This window comes from Dicentrarchus labrax, unplaced genomic scaffold (assembly GCF_905237075.1).
Source record: "Dicentrarchus labrax unplaced genomic scaffold, dlabrax2021, whole genome shotgun sequence".
Lineage (NCBI taxonomy): Eukaryota > Metazoa > Chordata > Actinopteri > Moronidae > Dicentrarchus > Dicentrarchus labrax.
Genome location: NW_026136715.1, coordinates 27,661,275 through 27,685,638, shown reverse-complemented (window position 1 = coordinate 27,685,638; position 24,364 = coordinate 27,661,275). Strand labels below are relative to the sequence as shown.

At 40.4% G+C, this 24,364-nt stretch overlaps 1 protein-coding gene and 3 non-coding genes across 4 annotated transcripts; all 4 read left to right on the top strand.

Moving 5' to 3' along the window:
• The first annotated feature begins 18,454 nt into the window (after positions 1–18,454).
• On the top strand, positions 18,455–22,617 carry rpl10 (ribosomal protein L10). Its single transcript, XM_051426336.1, has 6 exons — positions 18,455–18,602; positions 20,409–20,467; positions 20,889–20,996; positions 21,529–21,667; positions 21,910–22,072; positions 22,402–22,617. The coding sequence occupies exons 1-6, from the start codon at positions 18,580–18,582 to the stop codon at positions 22,555–22,557; spliced, it is 648 nt and encodes a 215-aa protein (XP_051282296.1). The 5' UTR covers positions 18,455–18,579; the 3' UTR covers positions 22,558–22,617.
• LOC127378187 (small nucleolar RNA SNORA70) lies at positions 19,725–19,857 on the top strand. The gene has a single exon (XR_007887886.1). It is a non-coding gene; the product is annotated as a small nucleolar RNA SNORA70 (small nucleolar RNA).
• On the top strand, positions 20,652–20,784 carry LOC127378189 (small nucleolar RNA SNORA70). Its single transcript, XR_007887888.1, has one exon. It is a non-coding gene; the product is annotated as a small nucleolar RNA SNORA70 (small nucleolar RNA).
• On the top strand, positions 22,186–22,318 carry LOC127378188 (small nucleolar RNA SNORA70). Its single transcript, XR_007887887.1, has one exon. It is a non-coding gene; the product is annotated as a small nucleolar RNA SNORA70 (small nucleolar RNA).
• Positions 22,618–24,364: the final 1,747 nt, after the last annotated feature.

Below are 24,364 nucleotides of genomic sequence, written 5' to 3'. Positions count from 1 at the left end.
CGCTTGCCTCAACTGAACTTGGGCTGCAAAACTCTCAAAAAACATGAAAGGCCCTATCTAGAGCCAGTGTTTGGTTTGTCTGGACTACTGGAAACATGGCGGTTCAACATGGCGGTGACAGACCGACTCCCTCTGTAGATATAAACAACTCATTCTAAGGTAACTAAAACACAACAATTCTTATTTTCAGGTGATTATACACTAATGAAAACATACCTAGGAATATTATTTCTGCCAATAGATCCTCCTTAATGTTACACACTGGACCTTTAACAGGAGATTGCTGTTTCCAACCAACAGTCAGTGTTTTTTTTTTAAGCATGACTACGACCATTCCTAGGCCTCAACCTTTCTTATTGTAACCATGGCGACAAAGCTCCTCTAACCTTTCCCTAATCCTAACCAAGTCAATTTAGTGTCTGGACCTAACCAAACTTTAATCATAAAACTTATTTTTTGTGTGTGAGAGAGGAGGCATGGAGAAGAGATAGATGACAGACGGAGATGAATAGACAGAGGAGTGGAGGAGGCAGGGAGATAGAGAGAGGAGATGAAGAAAAGAGGAAAGACGGTGAGAAGGCTAAACAGACAGAGAGACAGAAGAAAGAGGAAGAAGTGAGGGAGAAGGAAGGAGTAGATCTTTATGAAAACACTATAAAACTTGTAGTTATCAACTTTTCCCTTTAACCCCGTTTCATTTTTCTAGAGACGAGAGCCATAGAGCTCTGTCTATGTGTTGTGTGTGTGTGTGTGTGTGTGTGTGTGTGTGTGTGTGTGTGTTAGTGTGTGCATGCGTGGGTGAATCAGTGTGTATTAATAAAAGACAGATGTTTGCCGTTATGGTTGTGAGCATGTCCAGTCGGTCAGTGACATCATCTGTAGCTTGGTGAAGTTACATCAGGCTTATTTGTTGGGGTAAACACACACACACACACACACACACACACACACACATTTTGATGTAATTGAGCGGAAGACAGATAAAGTAGAACAAATAAACATTATAAAGTTGTGACAAATTCCATGCACATCACTGTGCTCTGCAGCAGCCACACAACATTCGCTAGTATTGTTATGCAGACGACTCCCAGATCTACATCCCGATACAAACCAGCGAAGACTACACCACTGGATATATTGTCTATTGGAAATAAAGGGTTGGATGTCCCAAAACTTTCTGTGTTTGGTTCTAAAAAGTCTGTCTCCACTCTGCAGAATGAATTCTCTCTGCAAATATCAAACTTGCAGCCAGAAACCTACATGACCTCCAAATGGAGTTTAATGTGCCATAAACAGTCTACAGTTTTCAGCTCGTTGCCTTTTCTGAGTCCCATTTCTGGGTGGAAGTTAGTTTAAGGAAGTAAACTTTGATTGATTTAGCTGCTGCTTGAGGCAGATGTTACTCTTAAAGGGACAGTTCACCCCTAAAATGCCCCTTTCTCTCCTTTTCCTCTTTATCCATCTAGATTGTATTAGTGGATATAATACAATGAAATGTAAACAGATGGCACTTGACTTTGGCAATATCTCTCTCCAGAAATCATGACCCGGTTACTCAAGATAATCCACACACCTTGTTGTGAGCAGTTTCATGTAGGAACTATTCTCTTTTCTACCAAACGAACCTAACGTTAGCTATCTCAGTGGTGCTAAGCGAGCTAGTGAGTAGATGCATGTTTCCTTCTGCACAGTGATATGTAGAAACAATATATTTCATAGGTAAGAGGAGATGCATTTTTAATTTTGGGTTGACCTGTCACTTTAAGGTCATATTAAACCTAAAATGAAGCAGTGGAGGTTCCTATAAATGTTTATTAATGTGCACATCAACATTACTGAATTTGTCAGAAAAAAAGTCTGTAAGTACGTATGATAAAAATGTAGAAAAAACACAATATAGACAGATAATTATACCAAAAGTTCCCTAAAATATCAGGAAAACTCATCTCTGATGCAATATTCACAGAAAACAATCTGCTTAAAATTCATCCAAATTACTTGTTTTGCATGAACATCCTGCAGTTATTGTGTTCACTGTTTGGGTCAGTTAGGAAAAAGGAACAAGGGTGGGAAAAAACTAATTAAGATGCTTCTTCGTAGGAGGCACTCGTTAATTTAGAGTAATTTCATATACATCAGCAATGGATGCTTCCTAGGAGAAGAGTTCTTTTGTTTGTTGACAGATACATTAATAAACAATACTGTCCTTAAATCTGCGTACAACTACATAATAGGGTGTAAAAACATTTATGAAGCGCTTATATACTGCTTGTAAATGCTAAATAGAGAGGGTTAAACTAAAGTGTAAATATTACTTCCTTTCTATCAGTGGAATGTATGCCTGTTACAGTTAATATGATTTATTTAGCAGTGACTAATGACCAGATGAGTGCAAAACAAGAATGTAGTGTGGCCCCATGATGTTTCTCTTTTTTAATGATTTAAAAAGGATGCATAAATCCAACATTAAACACTAACCAGCTGTCAGTACAAAGGATACATTATTGGGCAAAAAAGGGTAAATCTAAAAAGGGGTGGTCCCACTCAGCCCCAAATTCAGATGCAGTGATCCTGGCAGGCAACGTCACATGACTGGCCTATGAAGTCCTGTATTTGAAATTTTGAAAAGTAAAAAAGTGTTTACACATACAAAAAGTAAAAGTAGAAATATAGTGAAAAAACTCACTATATAGAAGCTACTTGTAAGCTGCTTCAAGAGACAAATGGTTAGGTAATAAAGTAATACATCAACTCAGTAGAATGCACCACTTTACATGATATGTCACTTTATTAAAGTAAGTTAAGTGATCTTTATTTGTTTCTGTTCACTTTTTTCCCCAGTAATTTTCAATAAAACAAGATATCTGAGACAGAGTGGGTGCAAAGGTGAGAGAGAGTAATGAAAAAACAGACTGATGGTTAAATGATAGCAAACAGTGGAGACTGAGCCTCTTTTAAAGTGCTAAGAGGGATGTAAAAGGGCAAAGAAAATGACAGAGAGAGCACGATTGTTTCAGAGAAATTGTTAACAATCACGGAGTCAGTGCCCAGCTGAAAGCCTCATAACAAGGCTTCTCTCTGTTAGCCTGTTAAGGAGCTAAAGTGGTAAATTGTTTTACTGGAAGTGATGGAGGAATGTCTGTCTAAAATGGTTCTCGTGCACTTACTTTCTGCCTCTTGTTCTCCTACACACAAATATGACTGAGCTAAATTTAAACATAAATGCTGATACTGACAAACTATACTCATGCACAAACAATGATAATAATGCCAACATGATTGCACACAGACACGAGGCCAGAGGACTTAGATTAGACCCATAAACAGCACAATAAATCCCACTTGCAGGTAATTAAATATCCTCTGTCTCTTTACTCGCTTGCTCTCTCATCCCCCCTTCCCTGCTCCATCGGATTCGAACTCAAAGGCGCCGCTCGCACATGCACATAAAAGTGGCTCCCATATGACAAAGTGGAGTAAATATGGAAAAACGTTACTCATTAAATGGAATGGAGTCCATATTTAGACATGTTAAATATGGAGTGGCTTTTATGACCAGCTAAGCCAGACAAATCAGTAACACAGAAACAGTCCTTAAAGAAAAGAGCATAATGATGATGTGACAAATCTCAAAGACTGGCACCATTTTCTAATAAGGCCCCCTTTATAAGTTATAACCAAGTTATGAATACAATAAAGCCATCCATAAGAACAACTTCTGGGTTGCCAAATTGTGAAGAATGCCTTTGACTGTTGGACTGTTATCAAACATGTCTCATTCATACAGCAATTGTCATTTAGCTAAATAATCAAGCTGTTTTCAGTGTCAATCTTTCACCAGTTGCTGTTCAGTCGCAGGTCAGGTGCACGTGAACTTTTTGTAGAAATCAAGAGTCACCCCTTCTGTGATTACTAATATACAGCTTCCCAAGTACCAGCCAAGCTGGCTTATCAAACCAATTGGAACAGTCATTGTAGTTTAGCCTAAGCAGGCACAATGTAGACGTAAGGGAATGATTCAAAGACAATCAATAGCTTTGTTACTGTAGAGTTATAGAATGGTGTCACCTGTCAGAGGGTTAGATTTATGGTGATTCCCACTGAGGGCCTATTTATGGGTCAAAATCAACATTAGTAGGGCTCCTGGGCTCCCATAGGAATACTCACCCAACTTTTGGCACATGTACATTCATAAATATGGGCCATTTTGAATAGAATTTACATTTTTCCTCATCAGGACTGAGGATTACAATTGAGTTTAACACCAAATGGTCCAGGACAATACAAAATGACCTGTGCAAAGCTGAGATAAACTGAACAGTAAAACCTTTATGTATACCTTCTGCACAAGAAACAAGACAGCAAACACAGCTAGACCACTACAGAACAAGAGCTCATTGTCATTACAGCACAAACCAACACTTAAATTCTCCCACACCTGCACATACACTCCTTCAACACACTTAATGTGTGGTATCAACCCCTACCACAAGCACAGTAAACTATACTGTGAGGATTTGAAGTTATAAAAGACAGTCAGGGCCAAGCAGAGTAATCACACTGACTCACCGAGCAGCAGACTCTGATGTCTGCCGCAGGCTGAGTCACACACACTCACAACGTCAGAAGTTCAGGAATAATGAGATGTTTGCAAGTGCATTGTGTGTAAGTGTTTGTTGGTGGATGAGTATATGAGAACAATATGCATGTGTGCTGTAATCTAATGGAAAACGTGTCTTTTTTTCAGGGCTCTCTTTCTGGGGAAGCCAGACTGTGTGTTTGTGTGTGTGTGTGTGTGTGTGTGTGTGTGTGTGTGTGTGTGTGTGTGTGTGTGTGTGTGTGTTCTGGTGGAAAGAGTGTGTCTGTTTTTTTCCCGGTGTATTCCCACACTGTACAGCCTGTGAGGTAATCAGGCTAAACGTTATGTGGTAGTCTGTTACTTTAACCAGCCTGGAGATGAAATCATTGATGTACTCACATGCCAAACATGTGTGTAAGTGTATTGTCAGTGTGTGTGTGTGTGTGTGTGTGTGTGTGTGTGTGTGTGTGTGCTAACCAGCTAGTCAAAGCCAAAGGCACATCAAGGTGACTAAATAGAAAACAGCTATGTGACTTCACCTGGTTTAAACCACACACACACACACACACACACACACACACACACACATACACACACCCACACACACACACACACCCACACACACACACACACACACACACACACACACACACACACACACACACACACACACACACACACACACACACACTCACGTGACTGTGCATCATTTGGTTTCACCTTAATTTCTCTCTGATCTCTCTCTCTCTATGCCTAAAAACACTATATTTTTCTATGCATTTTATGAGAATCTAGAGATGTGGTAAAATGCATCTAAACTCATTCAGTCTGAGCCAAAGAAATGCCAGGCCCATGTTAGACCCAAGCCTTTATCAAGCCCAATCTCAAACAGTTGTATTATAACCACCGATCAGCCATAAGATTGTGAGCACTGACAGGTGAAGTGAATAACACTGATTATCTGGTTACCATGGCTCCTCTCAGTGAGTGGGATATATCAGGCAGCAAGTGAACATTTTGTCCTCAGAGTTAATGTGTTAGAAGCAGGAAAAATGGGCAGCGTGAGGATCTGAGCCACTTTGACAAGGGCCACATTGTGATGGCTAGACGACTGGGTCAGAGCATCTCCAAACCTGCAGCTCTTGTGGGGTGTTCCCAGTACCGGAGACAGGAGCATGGGGGGCAAAGGCTTATTGATGCACGTGGGGAGAAAAGGCTGGCCTGTGTGGTCTCACCGTTGGTATGGGGCTGCAGACCATACCATATGATATATAAATTCTAACGTGTATTTGAAGAACATATAATGAACTACCAACTCGTACTTGCACACACTTGCATATCATCATAACCCCATTTGTAGTATGTCCAGTAAAAGTGCTTGGTTTTGCCACTGACAGGCTCAGATTGTTATAAAACTCACCAAAACACTGTTCACCAGCTCTGGTTTGGTTGAAATAAATCCTTAATTCACCAATGTAGATGATAAAAACAGCAGTTTCAGTCACTCTGCTGAGCTGCACACGGAGCAGACCTGCATGGAAACAAACCACAGAAAGGCTGCGATAGCAACACAGGCAGAGGGAGTGAGACACCATGACTCCACTACATCTTTACATAGCTAATAGTTGTTTGCTGCTATATTAATGTTTTTAACTATATATCAACTTTACAAGAAAACTCCACCTTTAATTGCAGTTCCTTGTAAGTCCATGCAGGCTGGGCATAGATATATGCATGACATAATCATAGAAATCATTAGCTAAGTGACTTGCAAAATGCAGATTTTTACGTTTACATAACTCTTAAATATTAATATATAGATATAACATTTAATTATGTAAAAACAAATATTGCCCGTTTAACCCACACCCAGGGGGTTTACCTCATCATACAGTAGTTTGAGGGTGGTTGTCAAAGTAAATAAACTTCTGATTGTCTAAACCTAGTCTAGTCCTAAGTGACAAACCCCACCTGTGAGCGCTGAAGGAATAAACCGTTTTGGACAGTGAGGTGAGGACTGAAGACAGATGGACTGAGGGACATTTTAGCTACTTTTTGTTACTCTGCTCAATGTCCAACTCTCCCTTTCTCTTTTCACTCCTTCTCTGGCCATATTAAGAAAATCACTCAGATTGGAGGAGAGTGGAGCCGACAAACCGTGAGGGAGAGAGGGAGAGAGGGAGAGAGGGAGAGAAAGAGACAAACCTGGACTTATTCCCAGATCTTCAGTTCCTGTTGGGTAATGACTACATGAGGCTGAGGTAGGATGAGTGAGTGTGTGTGTGTGTGTGTGTGTGTGTGTGTGTGTGTGTGTGTGTTCATGTAATCAGCACATGCACACTTTTGCATGTGAGCTACAGTGAAAGGAGAATTCAGTTCGTGAGGAGCGGGTCTATCAGTAACTGTTGTGTGTGTGCATTCCAAGTGCATATTGAAATTAGACAGGGGTGCTCTGCATCAACACACTCACAGTCTTTAAAAGGAGACCTGGCTGAACTGAATGAATAAGACTACAGGAATCTATTGCTAGTAGCTACTGGCCATTTTGGCAACTCACACACCCTAAAATCACACATAGAAACCCTACATCATCACTGAGACACACTCTGGAAAGTGACGTAAGTCCAGCTCGGAGGAGGGTGGTCTCTCCCCAATTGAATCCCCTCTGAAGTTTTGTCTATATTCTGCTCTATAAAGCCCCCCCCATCTGGTAATATAGGTTGAGGGACATTTAACAACCCCGGAATGCACATACACGAGTACATTTAAACACTCTGACGCCCTTCTCCATCTACAAACATAGCCTTTTAAGGTAAGCTCTCCCTTCCTCTCTCCCTCTGTCTGTCTGTCTGTCTTTGCCTCTTCACACTAACTCAGTTTCTGTCTCTTTTGGTCTGCCTGCACACACCCACCCCCAAGCCTCCACTAACACCACCACCACCACCACCACCACCGCCATTGCCCCCTCGTTGTATCTTATTTTTTTCTATTTCTCTGGCTCTTTCCTTGACCGAGCACTGCTGCATTCCCTCATGGCCAGCCTCTCTTGGGTCTTCTGCTTTCTTGAACTCATCTAAACAGAGGGGAGGCTTGGGAACGGTGGTGAGCGGGCCGAGCAGACCGAGTGAGGAAAAGAGCAAAGCAAACAAACAGAGGCTTGCAGCGACGCGGGGAGATGGACTCTGGATAGCAGTGTTTTTGTCTCCAGTGACGGTGCAAAATGGTGTTGTGGCCACATGACTAGGGCAGTAATACACTCTCATTAAACTGGATTCTAGGGCAAGATTATACATTTCTTACATCTGGGTCAGGGGCTGAAAAACATGACTGCAGTTTGGTGGCTTCTGCATTTGTGTGTGTGCAATAGAGATGGAGAGATGGGCTCCAGTAGTTTTGTCCATATAAGGGGGGAGGAATGTGAAAAGAGAGCAGCTATGAATGACTGATCTCCCTCCCTCCTTCATCTGCCCCCTCTTTCCTCCCCTAAATCTAGTTTTCTTGTGTCTTTTCATGTGTGTTAAGGGTGCATATACACGCATACACTCATGCATGGGGTCATACTTGTATAAACACACACACACCTCTGGGTCAGACAGAGTAGTGTTTCAGGGATCCTAATGACATCATTGTGACCCTTCTGGCTCACTGACTTGTCAGTTACGTGTGAATGACGATGTGTGCGTGTGTGTGTGTGTGTGTGTGTGTGTGTGTGTGTGAGGCTCCTCTTGCTCATCCAGGTGACACCGGGTGAATTATGTGCATTACATCACCACCGCAGAAAAACACAGGTAGCGTACACACACTCATGAACACATCACTCCTGTGCGACTGTGTGTCTCAGTCAGTCAGCCCGACGGACCTGCTGCATGATCGCATGATGAAATATAAGGTGACAGCCATCCTCTTCACCTGCATCTGGACTGGATTCACTGGAACCAGATGTTGGAGGAAACAAATGATGATGTCACCCCTGATGAACGGCAGCCGAATGTATTTGAGAGTGATGCATTCCTTGTGTGACTGTGTGTGCGTGTTACTGCAAGATGCATAGAAAAGAATTTGTGTGTGTTTTTTTTTTTTTGGAGGGGGGGCTGAAATCAGAAACCAATTCTAGTTAGAGAAAAGAAGGCTGAGAAAAAGGGAGGAGGTATAAAAAATGTATTTCCTGTTTTCTGGTTCATGATCTCTCTTTGGCTCGACACCTCTCTACTATCCTTTCTCATCTAGCTTTCATCATCCCGTCTGTTCCTTCTGCCTCTCTTCTGTCATCTTTTTAGTCTGTGGCCCACACTAAATTGGATTGATTGCCATGAAACATTCATAGTCCCCAGAGGATGAATCCTAATGGTGACTAACCCTGACTTTTCCTGTATTGCATCACTATGAGGTTCATATTTGTGGTTTTGAATAAAATATGTCAACAGCTATTGGATGGATCGCCATGAAAAACATTCTGACATTCATGCTTCCCTCATGAATCGTAATAACTTTGGTGACCATTAACTTTTTTCATCTAGCGTCAGTGGCGGACACACTAGAGGGCACTTTGTCATATTTTCTCCACTGGAAGGGCACCCTAGATGCTTGGTTAACATGCTAAAAATTAGGATGTTAACCTTGCCATTGTTAGCATGTTAGCATGCTGACAAAGGTTTTTAGCACAAAGCACTGCTGTGCCAAAGTAGGCTACAGCCTCGCAAGAGCTGTTTGAAAAAAGTCATCCAGTGAACATTTTTCAGGAAACAAAATCACCAGTGAAAAGATTACCAAATTGATTCAAAAATGAATGTTTTTTCACTGACTATTTGGAGACACTGTTTGAACATTCAGACCATATTTCACTTGAATTTGCAATAGTGAACATTTTCATCGTCTACGATGTGCAAATAATTACCTTTTGTCACTTTGGAGCCTTAAATTACATTCAGATCTCTCAGTTGAAAGCCAGTGTAATATACAAATTCATGATTTCTAAATTCACAATTTATTTTAAATGAATGCACAGAACTTCTCCCATTATGATGTCCTGAAAGCTTCTTGTTGACAGCACACAGGCTATACAGTTTAATATGACAACATTTTATATGAAACATTAAACATCGTCATACCTTTCGACTACCAGTTCAATATGACTTTGGAGAAACACCTTCACAACAATCAATATCATCTCTCTGTCACCCTACAACTGAACAAATGAGCAAAATAATGAAACTGATTTGTGTTTTGTGACACAACGTCGTAACCACATTTTAGCTGCTTGAAAATAAGGGGAAAAGAAACCGAATATTATCCAGTTTTCAACCAGAAAATAACATTGGAATCCCAGTTGGTGCTCACTGGGTAGGAACAGATTGTAGAAGGACATGAATCAACAATGTGTACAGTTACATTTATTTTATTTATTGTTCATTTCTATAGGGACAAGTATGTGGCATAAAGAAATGCATTTATAGCCTAAGCTTATTTCCAGTACCCATCCATAAATGGGCTTTTAAAATACATAAAACTCAACAAATACACCAGAGACAGTACTGGACAATAAATATTTACATTAAAAATCACAGCAAGAAAACATACACGACACAAAGTAATTAAAGCACCATAAAACAGGACGCACCAGATCATTCTACCCACAGGACTGATCCTTCTTCAGGAATGGTTTCAGTTTGACTGATTGTGTTAAAAACTTCTTTTAAAAATGAAAGTGAAGAATAAAGAACAAGTTGAGGGACTGACTTGAATTAGAAGATGGATTAGTAGATGGACTGAATCTGGGCTATCCGAGGCACCGTCTAATGGACTCATAAGTTAAGTTAACAGAGACAGAATAGGAAAGACGTTATAGGATTACATCATTATGAAAATGTTTTGCTCACTATTAACAATTAGTACTGCAGTTGGTGTGTTTCCTGTTAGGACCTATATAAATAACATACTCTCTCTCTCTCTCTCTCTCTCTCTCTCTCTCTCTCTCTCTCTCTCTGTCCCTCTCTCTCACTCTCTCTCTCTCTCTCTCTCTCACACACACACACACACACACACACACACACACACACACACACACACACACACACACACACACCAGCAAGACTGATGGGAAGGCTGCTCCTGCATGAACTGCATGACATCATATGATCTCATTACTGAAGCAGTTGAGCCTGACACACAGACCTGCAGAGACACGACCTGAGAGGGAGGGAGAGGGACAGACAGACAGAGAGACAGACAGTGAGATCAAAGTGCATAATTATGTAAAATGTTAATCTTTTATATATTGTAGGTGATTTAGTGTCTTTGTCTTTAGTGTCTTTTCTTTAGCGTCTTTTTTATCTGTCCTAAGCCTACCTTAGCTTTGGCAACACATGAATGTACTTGCATACCAGTAAAACCAAATTGAAATTGGGATTGGGGGTAGACACGTTTCAACAGAATTCAGAAGAAGTATGTTATCTACAGTTTACTTCAAACATTGCTAAAGTTAAGAGAAAGCACATCCTGGCAGCTTTGTTCCTGGATGTCTCTCTGGTTATTTCATGTTGACTGTAGGTGACCTCTGGTGGAACTCCCTGATGGTGGCTGATATGAGAGGCCACAACAGTGAAGTGATGTGCAGGAAAGGACAAAAACACAGAACAAATCATAAGGAAGAAGATAAGGAAGGAGGAATGAATCAGATTCATTTGTCTGTTTTCCTTGTCCTAGGTCTCTGTGGCAACATTTCATTTTCACTTCCTGATTAACAGTATGGGCACCAAATGCCCATTCAGCAAAAATTCCTCCTGTGTTGCACAATCTGACCCAACAGAGAAAACTGCCCTGTGTGCCATCCTTCATCCTGCAGATATTGTCTTTTGACTGGTTGATCATCTAATTCTGTGATTCGCTTATGTCTCTCTGTGACACAGAGGATTAGGACACATCAGAGTATATTTCTTAGGATACGTTAATTATTGGTTTGGGTCTTTTCAGTGAATTTATTGATCAGGAATTCCCAGCTGTAAGGACCACAGTGATAGATGCACGGTCAGTCTTGTAGTTGCTAAGTAGTTTAAAAACTGCTGCACAATAAACTGATAATTGGCCAGATCAGCCGGTATCAGTAATCAATACATACATTAACTATTAATCAAAATAATAACTAATAGCCTTATCATACTTTAACAGTTACCACGTTTCTGTAGTGGAGACAAAACATCAAAAATTATACCTATTATCAGGATTACATCAAAAGCTCCCTGCACCAAACTCTCTTTAAGAAATATCTCATTTGAACAATTCCTTATGTGTCTGTAAAAACATGTTACTCTAGAAACACAAGCTAAACACTGTTATTTGTCATCTAGTCAATCTGGTATCAGGATAATCCATAAACAAAAAACTGTATTCTGTACAAACCTAGACAACAGACACGAATTACTGGGACGAATTACAGTCAAATCAACCAACCCTATATCTTCCCTTGTTGTTCCAACTTCCAACAATTTGATAAAGGTTTATTAAAATGTTATTTTCCTCCTTTTGCTGGGACCCCCCCCTAGAACCCACACAGGGACCCTTGTTCAACCCCGGAGCCCGGTTTAAAAGCCAATGGACTAGATTTATTTATTTAGACTTACTTGAGATGGAGCTCCCTAAAGACACGACTCCTGACTTGAACTCAAAAACATTCAAGTCTCAACTTCTGATATGGTGAGAAATCCTGGAACAGTAAATAAGACAGTGACAGGCACGCTGAAAGGTCTGAGCTTTGTTTAAAAAATAAAAATGCTGCCTGGCCCTATCAGAGCTGTGTTGTATTGTAACTAGGAAGCTTGGCTGTTTAGAGTGGAGACGATACTCAGAGAAAATGACTGAAATGTAAATATGGACTAAACCTGGCCAGAGCCTGTTGCACAGTTCCATACAGAGAACTGCAGTAGGTGATGGCGTGAGGTATATCACTGTACAACAGGATAAGGTTAAAAAAAACTTTGGAAACTGATTGCCTTGAAAAAGTTTACTTTAAGTACATTTGTTAACTTTGCTCAAAATGTAGGTAATAAACTTAATTTTGTGATGTTGTTACAACTTAAAAAAGTGATATTAACTTGTATAGGTGTATAGTACATCGTGAATACCACCATGGTTAGACTAGTTATATATCAATTTATTATAAACCTCAATGACTAACAGCTCACTTGACACGATGTGAAATGTGCGACTATAATACTTTATAACCCCACCCATCTCTCCATGCACTCTCTGTCACTCTGAGCTCTATTTTAATGCAGGTCTAAAGACGTTGTGCTCTTTTCTCATCTTATTCTCTATCCCTTTTGTTTATTCTTCAGAGCAAGGAAGGGGACAAAAATAGAGCTGAACCTCCGGTAATTTTAAGTTTGACCTCAAACATTAAATGTTAATTTAACTGTACACAGTACACAAATTGCACATACAGACCCTGCTTAACACACTCACACACAACATGCACCTCCCAGACACACTTCCGTTTTTCAGAGTAACACACAGCGTGTTTTTCACCACACCCTCATAGATCACACTGGTCAGTGGGTAGGTGTTTGTGTGTGTGTGTGTGTGTGTGTGTGTGTGTGTGTGTGTGTGTGTGTGTGTGTGTGTGTGTGTGTGTGTGTGTGTGTGTGTGTGTGTGTGTGCGCACATGTGTGTGTGAGAGAGGGTGTGGTTGGCAGTATGAGAAAGGCAATGTATTTCTCCATTTCGGTTGTCAAGAGAGCAGCATTCAAACCGCACAGAAATCATTGTCATCACAAAGGCTGTTTGTTGTTCTCAAGCCTCTATGTGTGTTACACATTAGTGTCACTAATACGCTCATCTGCATACTTATTAAGCATTTCACAGATGCTCTTATCCAGGGAGACAATGAGTAATTGTGTATTACAGGTTTAGTTTCTCAAAGTTACTATATAACAGGATGCCATTTTTTTTCATTTAGCAGTTGTTGAGTATTACCATGGTTACCTTCTGATTGGAGGAAATCTGTGAAATTAGCTGGCCAAGACCGAGAGACAAAGGAATTGATATTCTAGTATAAAGATCCCCTTCATACATACATGAGTAGAATTTCCACATTAAAATCCTTAAAAAGTCATCTCCTCCTTCTACTTCATTAAAACCTCCAGAATCTCTGAATATACAAATGTTGTTGATTTCTGCTGGACACAAGATGTCTTCACTGTAAAGTCCATTCTCAGTGACCGGCTCTAGGGAGATTTAGTGCCTTAGGTCTGACCAAACTAGTAGACTATTTTTGTTGCGATGTGTGTGTGAGTGAGTGTGAGTGTGAGTGTGAGTGTGTGTGTGTGTGTGTGTGTGTGTGTGTGTGTGTGTGTGTGTGTGTGCGCGTGTGTGTGTGTGTGTGTGTGTGTGTGTGTGTGTGTCGTTGGTCACCAGAAACAGGCACACACATACTGTAGGACCATTTTTGGTCCTTGCTCCTTTTCCATCGTCACGGCGTCATCCTTGCCCTTCAGTAAAGGTTTAGCTCAGACACAGCAAAGTCTGGAGAAGATTCAGACAAAACAGAAGGACGGGACAAGATAGAGAGCAGAGCTGATAGCTGACCTTCACACAAGGCTGTTCCTGACTGAGATATCCGCTTGTGTTTGAGTCACTTACTAAGGAGTGGCAGTGTATTGTTACTTCCTAATCAGGGCTGTGGTAAATTGTTTGCAAAGGGGATATTATTTCTTCATTTGTAGACTCCATTATTTCAGGTTCAGGTTCACTTCCAGCAGTCTACACATGGTATTGACTGTGAATTGAGTTAAATCGCTCAAAGTGTGAAAGCTGACTGAAACGAACTTCAAGAGGTGTGAGGCCATTAGACATGATGCCTAGACTAATGAGACAGAAATAAATAACCCTCACACATCCACCAGGGCCCTGAGGATGTGTATCAGACCTTGTTCTGTTGAAAGATGTCGGAGCAGTTCTCAGATTGAGCAGAGTCAGAATGAGGTTAGGATTCCTCACATTCCCCAGCCAGAAAGCAACATTTGTTCTGCATTATCAAGACTTTAGATATGAGCTCATTGTTCCTTTTTAAGAATTAGCAAAGCAGGGCGCAGAGTGGCAGGGGCTATATGTGGTACAATAGGGCCCCCTAATGACTATTTTGTAGAGTGCATTAGGAAACTGCACTCATCTCAAAGAAAAAAGGAATGAAATAAACATATATAATAACATGAAAAAATGCTCATTAAATAAAAAACAAAAAACAAAAAAACGAGACATAAACGAAATTGAAAAATAAGAATAAGAACCCCTAACCCTAACCCTAACCCTAAATATGTACACTATATATAGCTGTTTATAAACAGATGTGATGTGATTGTTATCACATCACATCATAAATATAGGGCTATGAATGTACAGCAGGGTATAATAAAGTGCGGAAGAAATGATTTGTATACGTGGGGGTATAATTGCACGGTACAGGTATAAAACAGTGTATGTGTAATGTGTATGTTAAGGGCTATCAAAGTGTCTGTGATAAGTGTTGGCTGATGTGATAACACTCCCCTCCAAAACATTTGGGGTTGACATCAAAAGATGAATATGAGACAAGAGATCAACATTTCACCTTTTTTCCCCAGGTATTTACATCTGGATCTGATACACAACTTAGAAGATAGCATTATTTGTAACGATGGCATCAAGCCTGTGACCCACTGACATCACCTAACTTCTGCATTCTTCTTTAGTGACGCTTTTCTACCGCAGCCTCTTTCAGTTGTTGTTTGTTTTTGGGGGTTAACTCCCTACAGTCTCCTCTTTAGCAGGTAAAATGCATGCTCTATAGGGTCTGGAGATTGACTTGTCCAGTATAAAACCTTCCACTTCTTGTACCTAATGAACTCCTTTGTTGTTTTGGCAGTGTGTTTTGGCTCATTATGTTGCTGCACGATGAAGGATCAGTTTGGTTGCATCTTTCTTTAAATTGTCAGACAAAATGTTTCTGTTCATTTTGCTGCTGCCATCATGTGTTACATCATCAATGAAGATTAATGAGCCCGTCCCAGAAGAAGCCATGCAAGCCCAAGCCATGACATTACCTCCACTGTGTTTCACAGATGAGCTTGTATGTTTGGGATTATGAGCAGATCCTTTCTTTCTCAAACTTTAGCCTTTCCATCACTTTGGTAAAGGTTCATCTTTGTCTCATCAGTCCGTAAAACTTTGTCCCAGAATCTTTGAGGCATGTCTCTGCACTTTTTGGCAAATTCCAGCCTGACCTTCATATTCTTGCTAATGAGTGGTTTGCATCTTTTGGTGTAGCCTCTGTACTTTTGTTCATGAAGTCTTCTGCGAACAGTAGGTTGCGATACCTTCGCTCCTGCCCTCTGGAGGTTCTTGCTGATGTCACTAACAGTTTAGGGATCTTTTCTTTACAGCTCTCACAATGTTTCTGTCGTCACTGCTGCTGTTTTCCTTGGTCTACCTGTTCGACGTCTGTTACTTAGTACACCAGTGGTTTCTTTCTTCTTCAGGACATTCCAAATGGTTGTACTGACAACAAGACAACAAACAAAGGTGAATATGGACAAAGCCCTGGTCACAGCAGATTTTGTGTTGTGACGTAACATTTTTTAATGTCCAGTATGAACAATTATTAATCAAGGAAGAAAAAAAAAACCCACTAAAACTATTATATACGAATTAAAACCTACCCACTCAGTTGGATTTCTATTATAAATACACTTTATAGCATTGTATTATTACAGTATAGTGTGTGTGTGTGTGTATATACATACAGTAAGCTGTACATATATAACATACTTTAGATTATTGTGTGTCAGGCCTATTCTATTTAATAATCTTACAAATACTTGTATATTGTATTGTATACCTAGATACTTGTAACATGCATTTCCCATCGGGATGAATAAAGTATTATCTTAAATGATCTTATGTCACAGTAGGATAAAGTACAGGTATATAAATAACATCAAAGATGAGTGAATTCCATTTACTGCTAGGGCTGGTTTAGTGAACCAAAGTGCAGACACTCAAGAAGACAGAGATTTAATATGAAAAGTGCCATTTATTGTTAATGCAGGCCTGGGAAAATTGAGCAGTTGGCTGGAAACTCAGGGTTCAGGCTGAGAGCTGGGTAGAGGAAGGATTCAAGGCAGGGAAGCAGAGTAAGGGAACTGGAGTCAGGGCAGACAGGACTGCAGGGCACAGGAGGCAAGGTTAGGAAAGGGAAAACATAAAACCACAAGCAAACTGAATAAATGCAAGTGAGTGGCTTTAAGCACAGCAAACACTGGCTCAGAGGATACAGTCAGGCTGAGAACGTGCAGAGGTCTCGATTAATGAGATGAGATCCAGCTGCTGTGACTTTGCTCTGACTCCAGCACACCTGTCTCCACTCACACAATCACACATGCCTACTCATGCACAGTACAATAAGAACATCTAAATGTGAAATCTCATCTGAGTCTCTACTCCAGTTCATCCTGTTAATGATTTACCCTGATCTGTACTTCTTTTGCCAGTTTATTTATTTACTTTTTATTAGTTCATTATTGTTTGTTATTTCTTTTGGCTTGCTGTCAGTGTTTCTCTGTATTGTCTTGTTATGTGTCATATGCCTTCCTGTCTTCATGTTAATCATATCTTGCACTATTAAAAAAAAACCACACACACACGTCGCTATGTTGCTTTACATAGATTTACATTGATATCCTGGAGACTAAACCATAACTACTACTTGTCTAACCCTAACCTAACCCTAACCTTACGCTAACCTACCCTAACCTTATCCACTGATCCAAAAATAATCTTGGGAAGATCTTGGCATCACTGTCACACTGTCACAGCTTCCTGGGACTTGAACAGAACAGAGCCATTGTTAACACTGATTCTATAGCTACTGTGACAAGTCTAACTGTTTTCATTGAAAAAGGCCTGCAAAATACTCAGTTGCAAGTAAAAGTTCCCAATTTTACTAAGTATTAGGTACAGAAATATTATCATGAAAATGTAAAAAGTGAAATAATTAAATAATTGCCCCTATGAATTTTGTAGTATTTTACCATTGGATCAATATTGTTTTAGACTATTTAAACAGTATTTCCATGTTGTAGTTGGTTTGAGGTAAATATAATTTTAACTCTATACAGTCTTACAGTTTACAGTAGTGTAGTTCTTGTTTTATTAACTGGTCACATGTTATTATCTGAAAAGCGAATTTAGTTGTTAAATAAATGGAAGATGAGCCAACAGCACCATATTTCCCTCTGAAACATAATGGGGTGGAGGTATAAAGTAGCATAAAATACTAAAATGCTTAAGTAAAGTATCTCATACTTCAGTATGCTACTGTGTTTTAATAAATGTATCCTACTTAGTTATTTTCCACTAATCAATAATGGTAATAATTCCCCCTATCAAAAGCCAATCCGTGAAAAGGGGATGGAGAGAGGTCTATTCTACCTCTGTTAATAGAACTTTAAACTAAAACAGTTTACACTGTTCAGTGTATGTTGTAGGCCCAAATGTTAATAACATAACAGACAGGCATAAAGTGGTGAAATACAGAAATGTTTAAGTATGCACACGTTTTTTGTAGTGTAAAAAAGACGTAGACGTAAAATGGATGGTACGTATCGTCCTGTATGCGTGGAAAACTACACTTCCCAGCATTCACTTGGAACTTGTCAACTGCAATTAAATTATTTTTTTGACAAGATATTTAAATACATACTATATATTAAGACGTTTATATTACAGCAACTCATCCTGGAGCAAAAATAATGCGTAACTGTATATTAAATATATTTCCCCAGACAACCCCTGTCCATGTGACGCAGCGGAAGTTGCCTCAACTTCCTTTCCTCCATTAGGTGAGTGCGTGGTGGGAGCGCGTTTTCTTCGGCTCTTCATAAAATAGGCAGAATAAAAGTTATTTTGAAGATATCAAAGCCCAGATTTAACGAAATAACTGATTTTAATTTGTTAATTTACAGATTGCAACCATGGGCCGCCGTCCAGCCCGCTGGTAAGTTCTCTCCTACATCGTTAATCAGAACGGGGCCAGTTCAGTCTGTCAGGAAAATGGCAGCCGCTCCGGTTCGCACCATGTGCACCGCGCTGGCACACCGGCAGGCCCGCTGACACACTGCTGCTTTACTGTAGTATGAGAACTCGGTCCTGTGTGTGTGCGCGTGTTATAGCATACCGTAGTTAATTTATTGTCTTTATTAAAATGTCATGTCATCTCATTGACTCAAAGCGCTAGCTTGTTGAAAGCCACTTGAGCTAATGTCAGTTAGCATAAAGCTAGCGTTAGCACACAAATCCCAAACCTAGCCACTTTAAAGATCTCTGTAACTGCACGTTGTAGAATGCATCCATATTCATCAAATTATCATCTTTGTTACATTTAGATTCGTGTTCAAGTAAGTTACTAGTTTATTATTTATGTTAAAGTGGTTGACTGTTACCATCAGAACGAGGGATTTGGTCTTTGAACTCATTTCGAGGGTTTGTGTTGGTCCCAGAGATCTGAGTGGCTCAGTGCTCCGGATTGGGCTTTACTGTAACTGCTGTGAGACTGTTGACATTATGGCCAACAGATTTTCTCCCCAGAGCATCATTATTTAAGAAGGAGGCTCTTGTTTTATATTCTTATTCTTATCTGTATATTCCCATGATAAGACAGTGAGTGTGTGTGTGTGTATATGTATGTGTATATTATTCAAAGCCAGATGTGTCTTATGCTCAGTCCCATATAGCTTTAGTGTTGTCCAGAAACAGGGCCCACAATCTCTAGCTAATCTTCCAGTGTTCTGGGGAAATCCAGCCATATAACTGCATCATGCAATATCTGATAAAGAATTACCGTGTATTTAGCCATGAGCTCAGGGCTCCTGCGTTCAGATGCACGTAAATGCTGACCTCGGCGTGTGTGTGTGTGTGTGTGTGTGTGAAATGAGTTAGTTTCTGTTCAATGGGCTTTGCCATCACTGAGTGAATGTGTGTGAAAGGGTGAATGTGGCACAGCGCTTTGAGTAGATGGAAGACTAGAAAGGCTCTATACAAGTATAGGTCCATTTACCATTACCATTTACGTGACTGTCAGTATTGTATCATCCCTAAGGCGTCTAATCATTGGACAGCTCTGCAGCTTATTAAGCCGACTGGTCTCACTGAAGTGTGGTTCCGGTGTGCAATGGCTGCAGACAGTGACTCTTTGGTTGTGTATGTCCTCAGCTGGGCGGTGCTGAGTGCTTTAAGGGACCACTGAGACAGACTTTATTACGAGCCAGCCAGTACACACAATGATATAGTAAACGTTGTCCTACGCTGTGATTCCACATTTTTCCACCAAACCCTAAACTTACCTGCATTTGATGCTTGGCGGGCGTTCATTTTGGACCCTGTCCAGCGACTATTGATCGCACATCGAGTCACACTGTTGCACTGGGTGACATGTTCCTTCCTTACCATGAACACACACTAAAGTTTATTGTTTGAACCCAAAGACAATGTCCTGCTGCCACAAATACTCACAAGAGGATCAGATGTGGATTAAACTGCCACTGAAAACTGTCAAACAAATGCACAATTTCCCCCTGTTTGAGTAATATTAAACTACAGTGAGCAGTTGTGTTAAGAAGTGATTGAGGCACTTTAAAAATGCAACTTCATCTGTTCATCAAGAAGGGTCAGACTAAAAGTTAGTTTTAGTCTTCTTAATTGGACCTTATGATAAGAATTATAGAGTAGTATTACAGCAGCTGTGAAAGCGACTCACTTACTTGCATAGGTAAGTGGTTACATTTAACATTGTGTGTCTCCACAGCTATCGTTACTGCAAGAACAAGCCCTACCCCAAGTCTCGCTTCTGCAGGGGTGTGCCTGGTAAGCAGTTTCCATACTTAACATGAATATTGTCCTGAAAATGTAGAAAGTCTGGTTGAGAAGTGTTGTCTGTTTTGAAAGATGGCTGCCCTTTTTTTTTTTTTTTTTTTTTTGTTTTGTTTCACAGAAGCATTTTGTCTTTAAAGTACTTGTAAGTCACAACAGTCTCCTGTTGTTGATGATGCTGCAGCTTATTAAGCCGACTGGTCTCGCTGAAGTGTGGTTCCGGTGTGCAATGGCTGCAGACAGTGACTCTTTGGTTGTGTATGTCCTCAGCTGGGAGGTGCTGAGTGCTTTAAGGGACCACTGAGACAAAATAGCATTGTCCATTGAGTGGTAACTCAATCCACTGCTAATTAATACTTTCTTAATGCTGTGCTTTCCTGTCAATTTTCAATTTCTTTCCCTCCATCGTGTGTAGATCCCAAGATCAGGATCTTCGACTTGGGCAGGAAGAAGGCCAAGGTAGATGAGTTCCCCCTGTGTGGTCACATGGTCTCTGATGAGTACGAGCAGCTGTCTTCAGAAGGTGTGGAGCCATGATGCAACACATACATCCACATGTCACCTGAAACCTGTATTAAATTGTTCTCCAACTATTTAGATAATTTATCTTTTTTGTTTTTTTAAGAAATGTCCAAATTCTCTGATTTCAGTTTGATGTGAATATGTGAATATTTTCTGCTTTGTTTAGTCTTCTATGACAGTAAACTGAATATCTTTGATTTGTGGACAAAACAAAGATATTTGATAACGTCACTCGGTGATCAACAGTTTTATCGAGCAAACTAATCAATTAATCAAGAAAATGATTGACAATGAAAATCAATATGTGCAGCCCCATGTACAGTATATGTGCAACTCCATTTTATTTTAGTTGGAAGGTTTTGGAGGACAATGCGTCCATGGATGGATATACTTGCCAAAAAACCCAATAATGAAAAGCAAGTATAAAGGAGTGCACTAATAAAGCTAATCAGAAACTAATGCTTGGATTGTCCTCTCCTGCGAGCTCAAGCCGAGGCACTGATGTCAGTTTTCTTGTGATTTGTCCTCTGTAGCTCTGGAGGCTGCCCGTATCTGTGCTAACAAGTACATGGTGAAGACCTGCGGTAAGGATGGTTTCCACATCCGCATGCGTCTGCATCCCTTCCACGTCATCCGCATCAACAAAATGTTATCCTGTGCTGGAGCTGATAGGTGAGGACCTGTCGTCTGTGTGTACGTGGTTGCTTTAGCATCTGATGGACATAGTCGAGATCAGCATCGCTGAATGGCTAGTGAGCTGTCAAAATAATAAAATAAAAGATTATTTGGAATTTAGAATGAATCATTTTGCCAAGAGGGATTTTTATTTTTACAAATGACTTAGAAATCATGACTGTAGTCTGTTAAGAGTTTTCCTCTTATATTCACCCATGTCTCCATCTTCTGGTTGTCAGGCTCCAGACTGGAATGCGTGGTGCTTTTGGTAAACCCCAAGGCACCGTGGCCCGTGTGCACATTGGTCAGGTGATCATGTCTGTTCGTACCAAGGCCCAGAACAAGGAGCATGTGGTTGAGGCTCTGCGCAGAGCCAAGTTCAAGTTCCCTGGACGCCAGAAGGTAAACGAGCACGTCATCCATCTCAACACTCAAACCGTGGGATTTTATTTTCGTCAATCATTTTGAACAATTAGAATATCTAGTATCATCCCCATTGCTGTCATGGCACAATTCTGCAGCTTATTAAGCCGACTGGTCTCGCTGAAGTGTGGTTCCGGTGTGCAATGGCTGCAGACAGTGACTCTTTGGTTGTGTATGTCCTCAGCTGGGAGGTGCTGAGTGCTTTAAGGGACCACTGAGACAAATAGTTTATCGGGCTTCACAATTTAGCCCTGTCCAGATTTATAGTGCTTCTTGTCCTTAAATTGTGCTTATGTTCTCATCTTCAGATTCATATTTCCAAGAAGTATGGCTTCACCAAGTTCAACGCCTGCGACTTTGACGACATGATGGCTGAGAAGCGTCTGATCTCAGACGGCTGCGGGGTGAAGTACATCCCCAGCAGAGGACCTCTGTCCCGCTGGAAGTCCCTGCACGCCAACTAGAACTGCCACAGGTTTCTGTGACCAGACTACCAATAAAAGTGGGTTTGATTACAAAAGTGACTGTGGTGATGGGTTTGATTTATTTCACAGGATTGCTACATTAGGCCACTGTAGAACGTAACGTTAGACTTAAGTCTGCAGCATGTAACTTTATAATAAATGTCTGACAAAGATAGGGGAGTGTCGTTCATAATAACCAAAGGTTTGAGTTTACCCCAAATTTTATCATCATCCCATAACTACCTGTTTCTCATGGCTGGTACTGATACTCTAAAAAGTTAATAAACGTTCATGTAGATGGATGATTGTATAATTTATTTCTCTGTTCTAACCAAATCCTAATTTGATTGACAGTAAGCTGGTATCATAAAAAGGTTAACTTTCTTGACATGTTGGAATGGCTCAATATACAAACTAAACCCACCCTTGGCAGCAGACGTCTCCATGTGAGATCTATGTGGCAACAATGAAAGCTCCATCTTGCAACAGACGTGAATCTCCTGTGCTCTCATGAGACCACTTTACAGCAGCGTGACGTTACATAACCTTTGTTAGTTGAGCAGTTAGGCAGAAGGGATGTAATGTCAGCAGTTTTAGATGGTGTAAGCAACTTTTACAACCACATTAGCAACATTTAATTTCAAACAAAGTCATTGTTTGAACTGTAGTGGTATCATTAGTCATACTGGTACTCGGTATCAGCAAGTACCAACATGTAAGTATTTAGTCTAAAAGAAGTGGAATGAGGGCATCCTTATACTTTCTCAGTGAATATATTCTGCTGCCTAAAATGCCTGATTTCACTTTAAAAAAATGTTTTTGTGTGTGACAGACACGCAAATGTCTGCACCTTCACAGCTAGAGACAAGGAAGGGAGTCTGGTGATGTATGGCTCAGTGCTTTGCACAGGAAACTACAATGATTTGTGGAAAAGTTGCAGTGATTGGACAAAATTGCAAGGTTGTACAACATTTACAGGGATTGGATGAGTTTGCATTAATTTATTTTGAGTGCTTAATGAGCACAGGGAAACTTTCCTCTTTCAGCAGAGGAATGTGAAAACATCCTTCTAGTGTCAAACTGCACAGACAGCATTCAGAATTCTCTTCTTGACGGCTCTGCTGATGGTAGTGTAGAGATGCTGCGTCAACGCCACCAGAGACTCTACATGACTTACAAGATAGAGAGACAACTGACGCCCATCCTCCCGGGCCTGTTTCTGGCCTGGTTGGGGGTGGTGCCCCTGATAGGCTTCATCCTGTCCAGACTTGTAATGCTGCTGATTGATCTTAAATTCCAATTTAATAAGAGCCAGAAATTCATTCATTTCAAGTTGCAACTTCTCAGACTGACATTACCTAAAGGCTACAGGTTGTTCTCTCATCAGGGGGAAAAGACCCCCTCCAGACATGTATTAAAGGTGCAGTGTGTAACATTCAGGAAATTCTATTGTTAGAAATGGAATATAATATTCATTAGTTTTCATTAGTGTATAATCACCTGAATATAAGAATCATTTTGTTTCTGTTACTTTAGAATGAGCTGTTTTTATCTACCATGTTGAGCCACATTTGTATTTTTTGAGTTTCACGGCCACTGTAGTTTGTCCTCCATGCTTCAAAGGCAAGCAGTTATTCAAATAGTTGCAATCTGTAACTTCACCACTAGATGCCACTAAATCCTACATACTGGTCCTTTAAAGGACCCAACTTGACATTGTTTGTCTGAAGGACCAAGGTTAATTGCTGGTATAACACTATTTTTATAATGAGAAATAGCAGGCTTTAGGGAAGAGATACAAAACAAG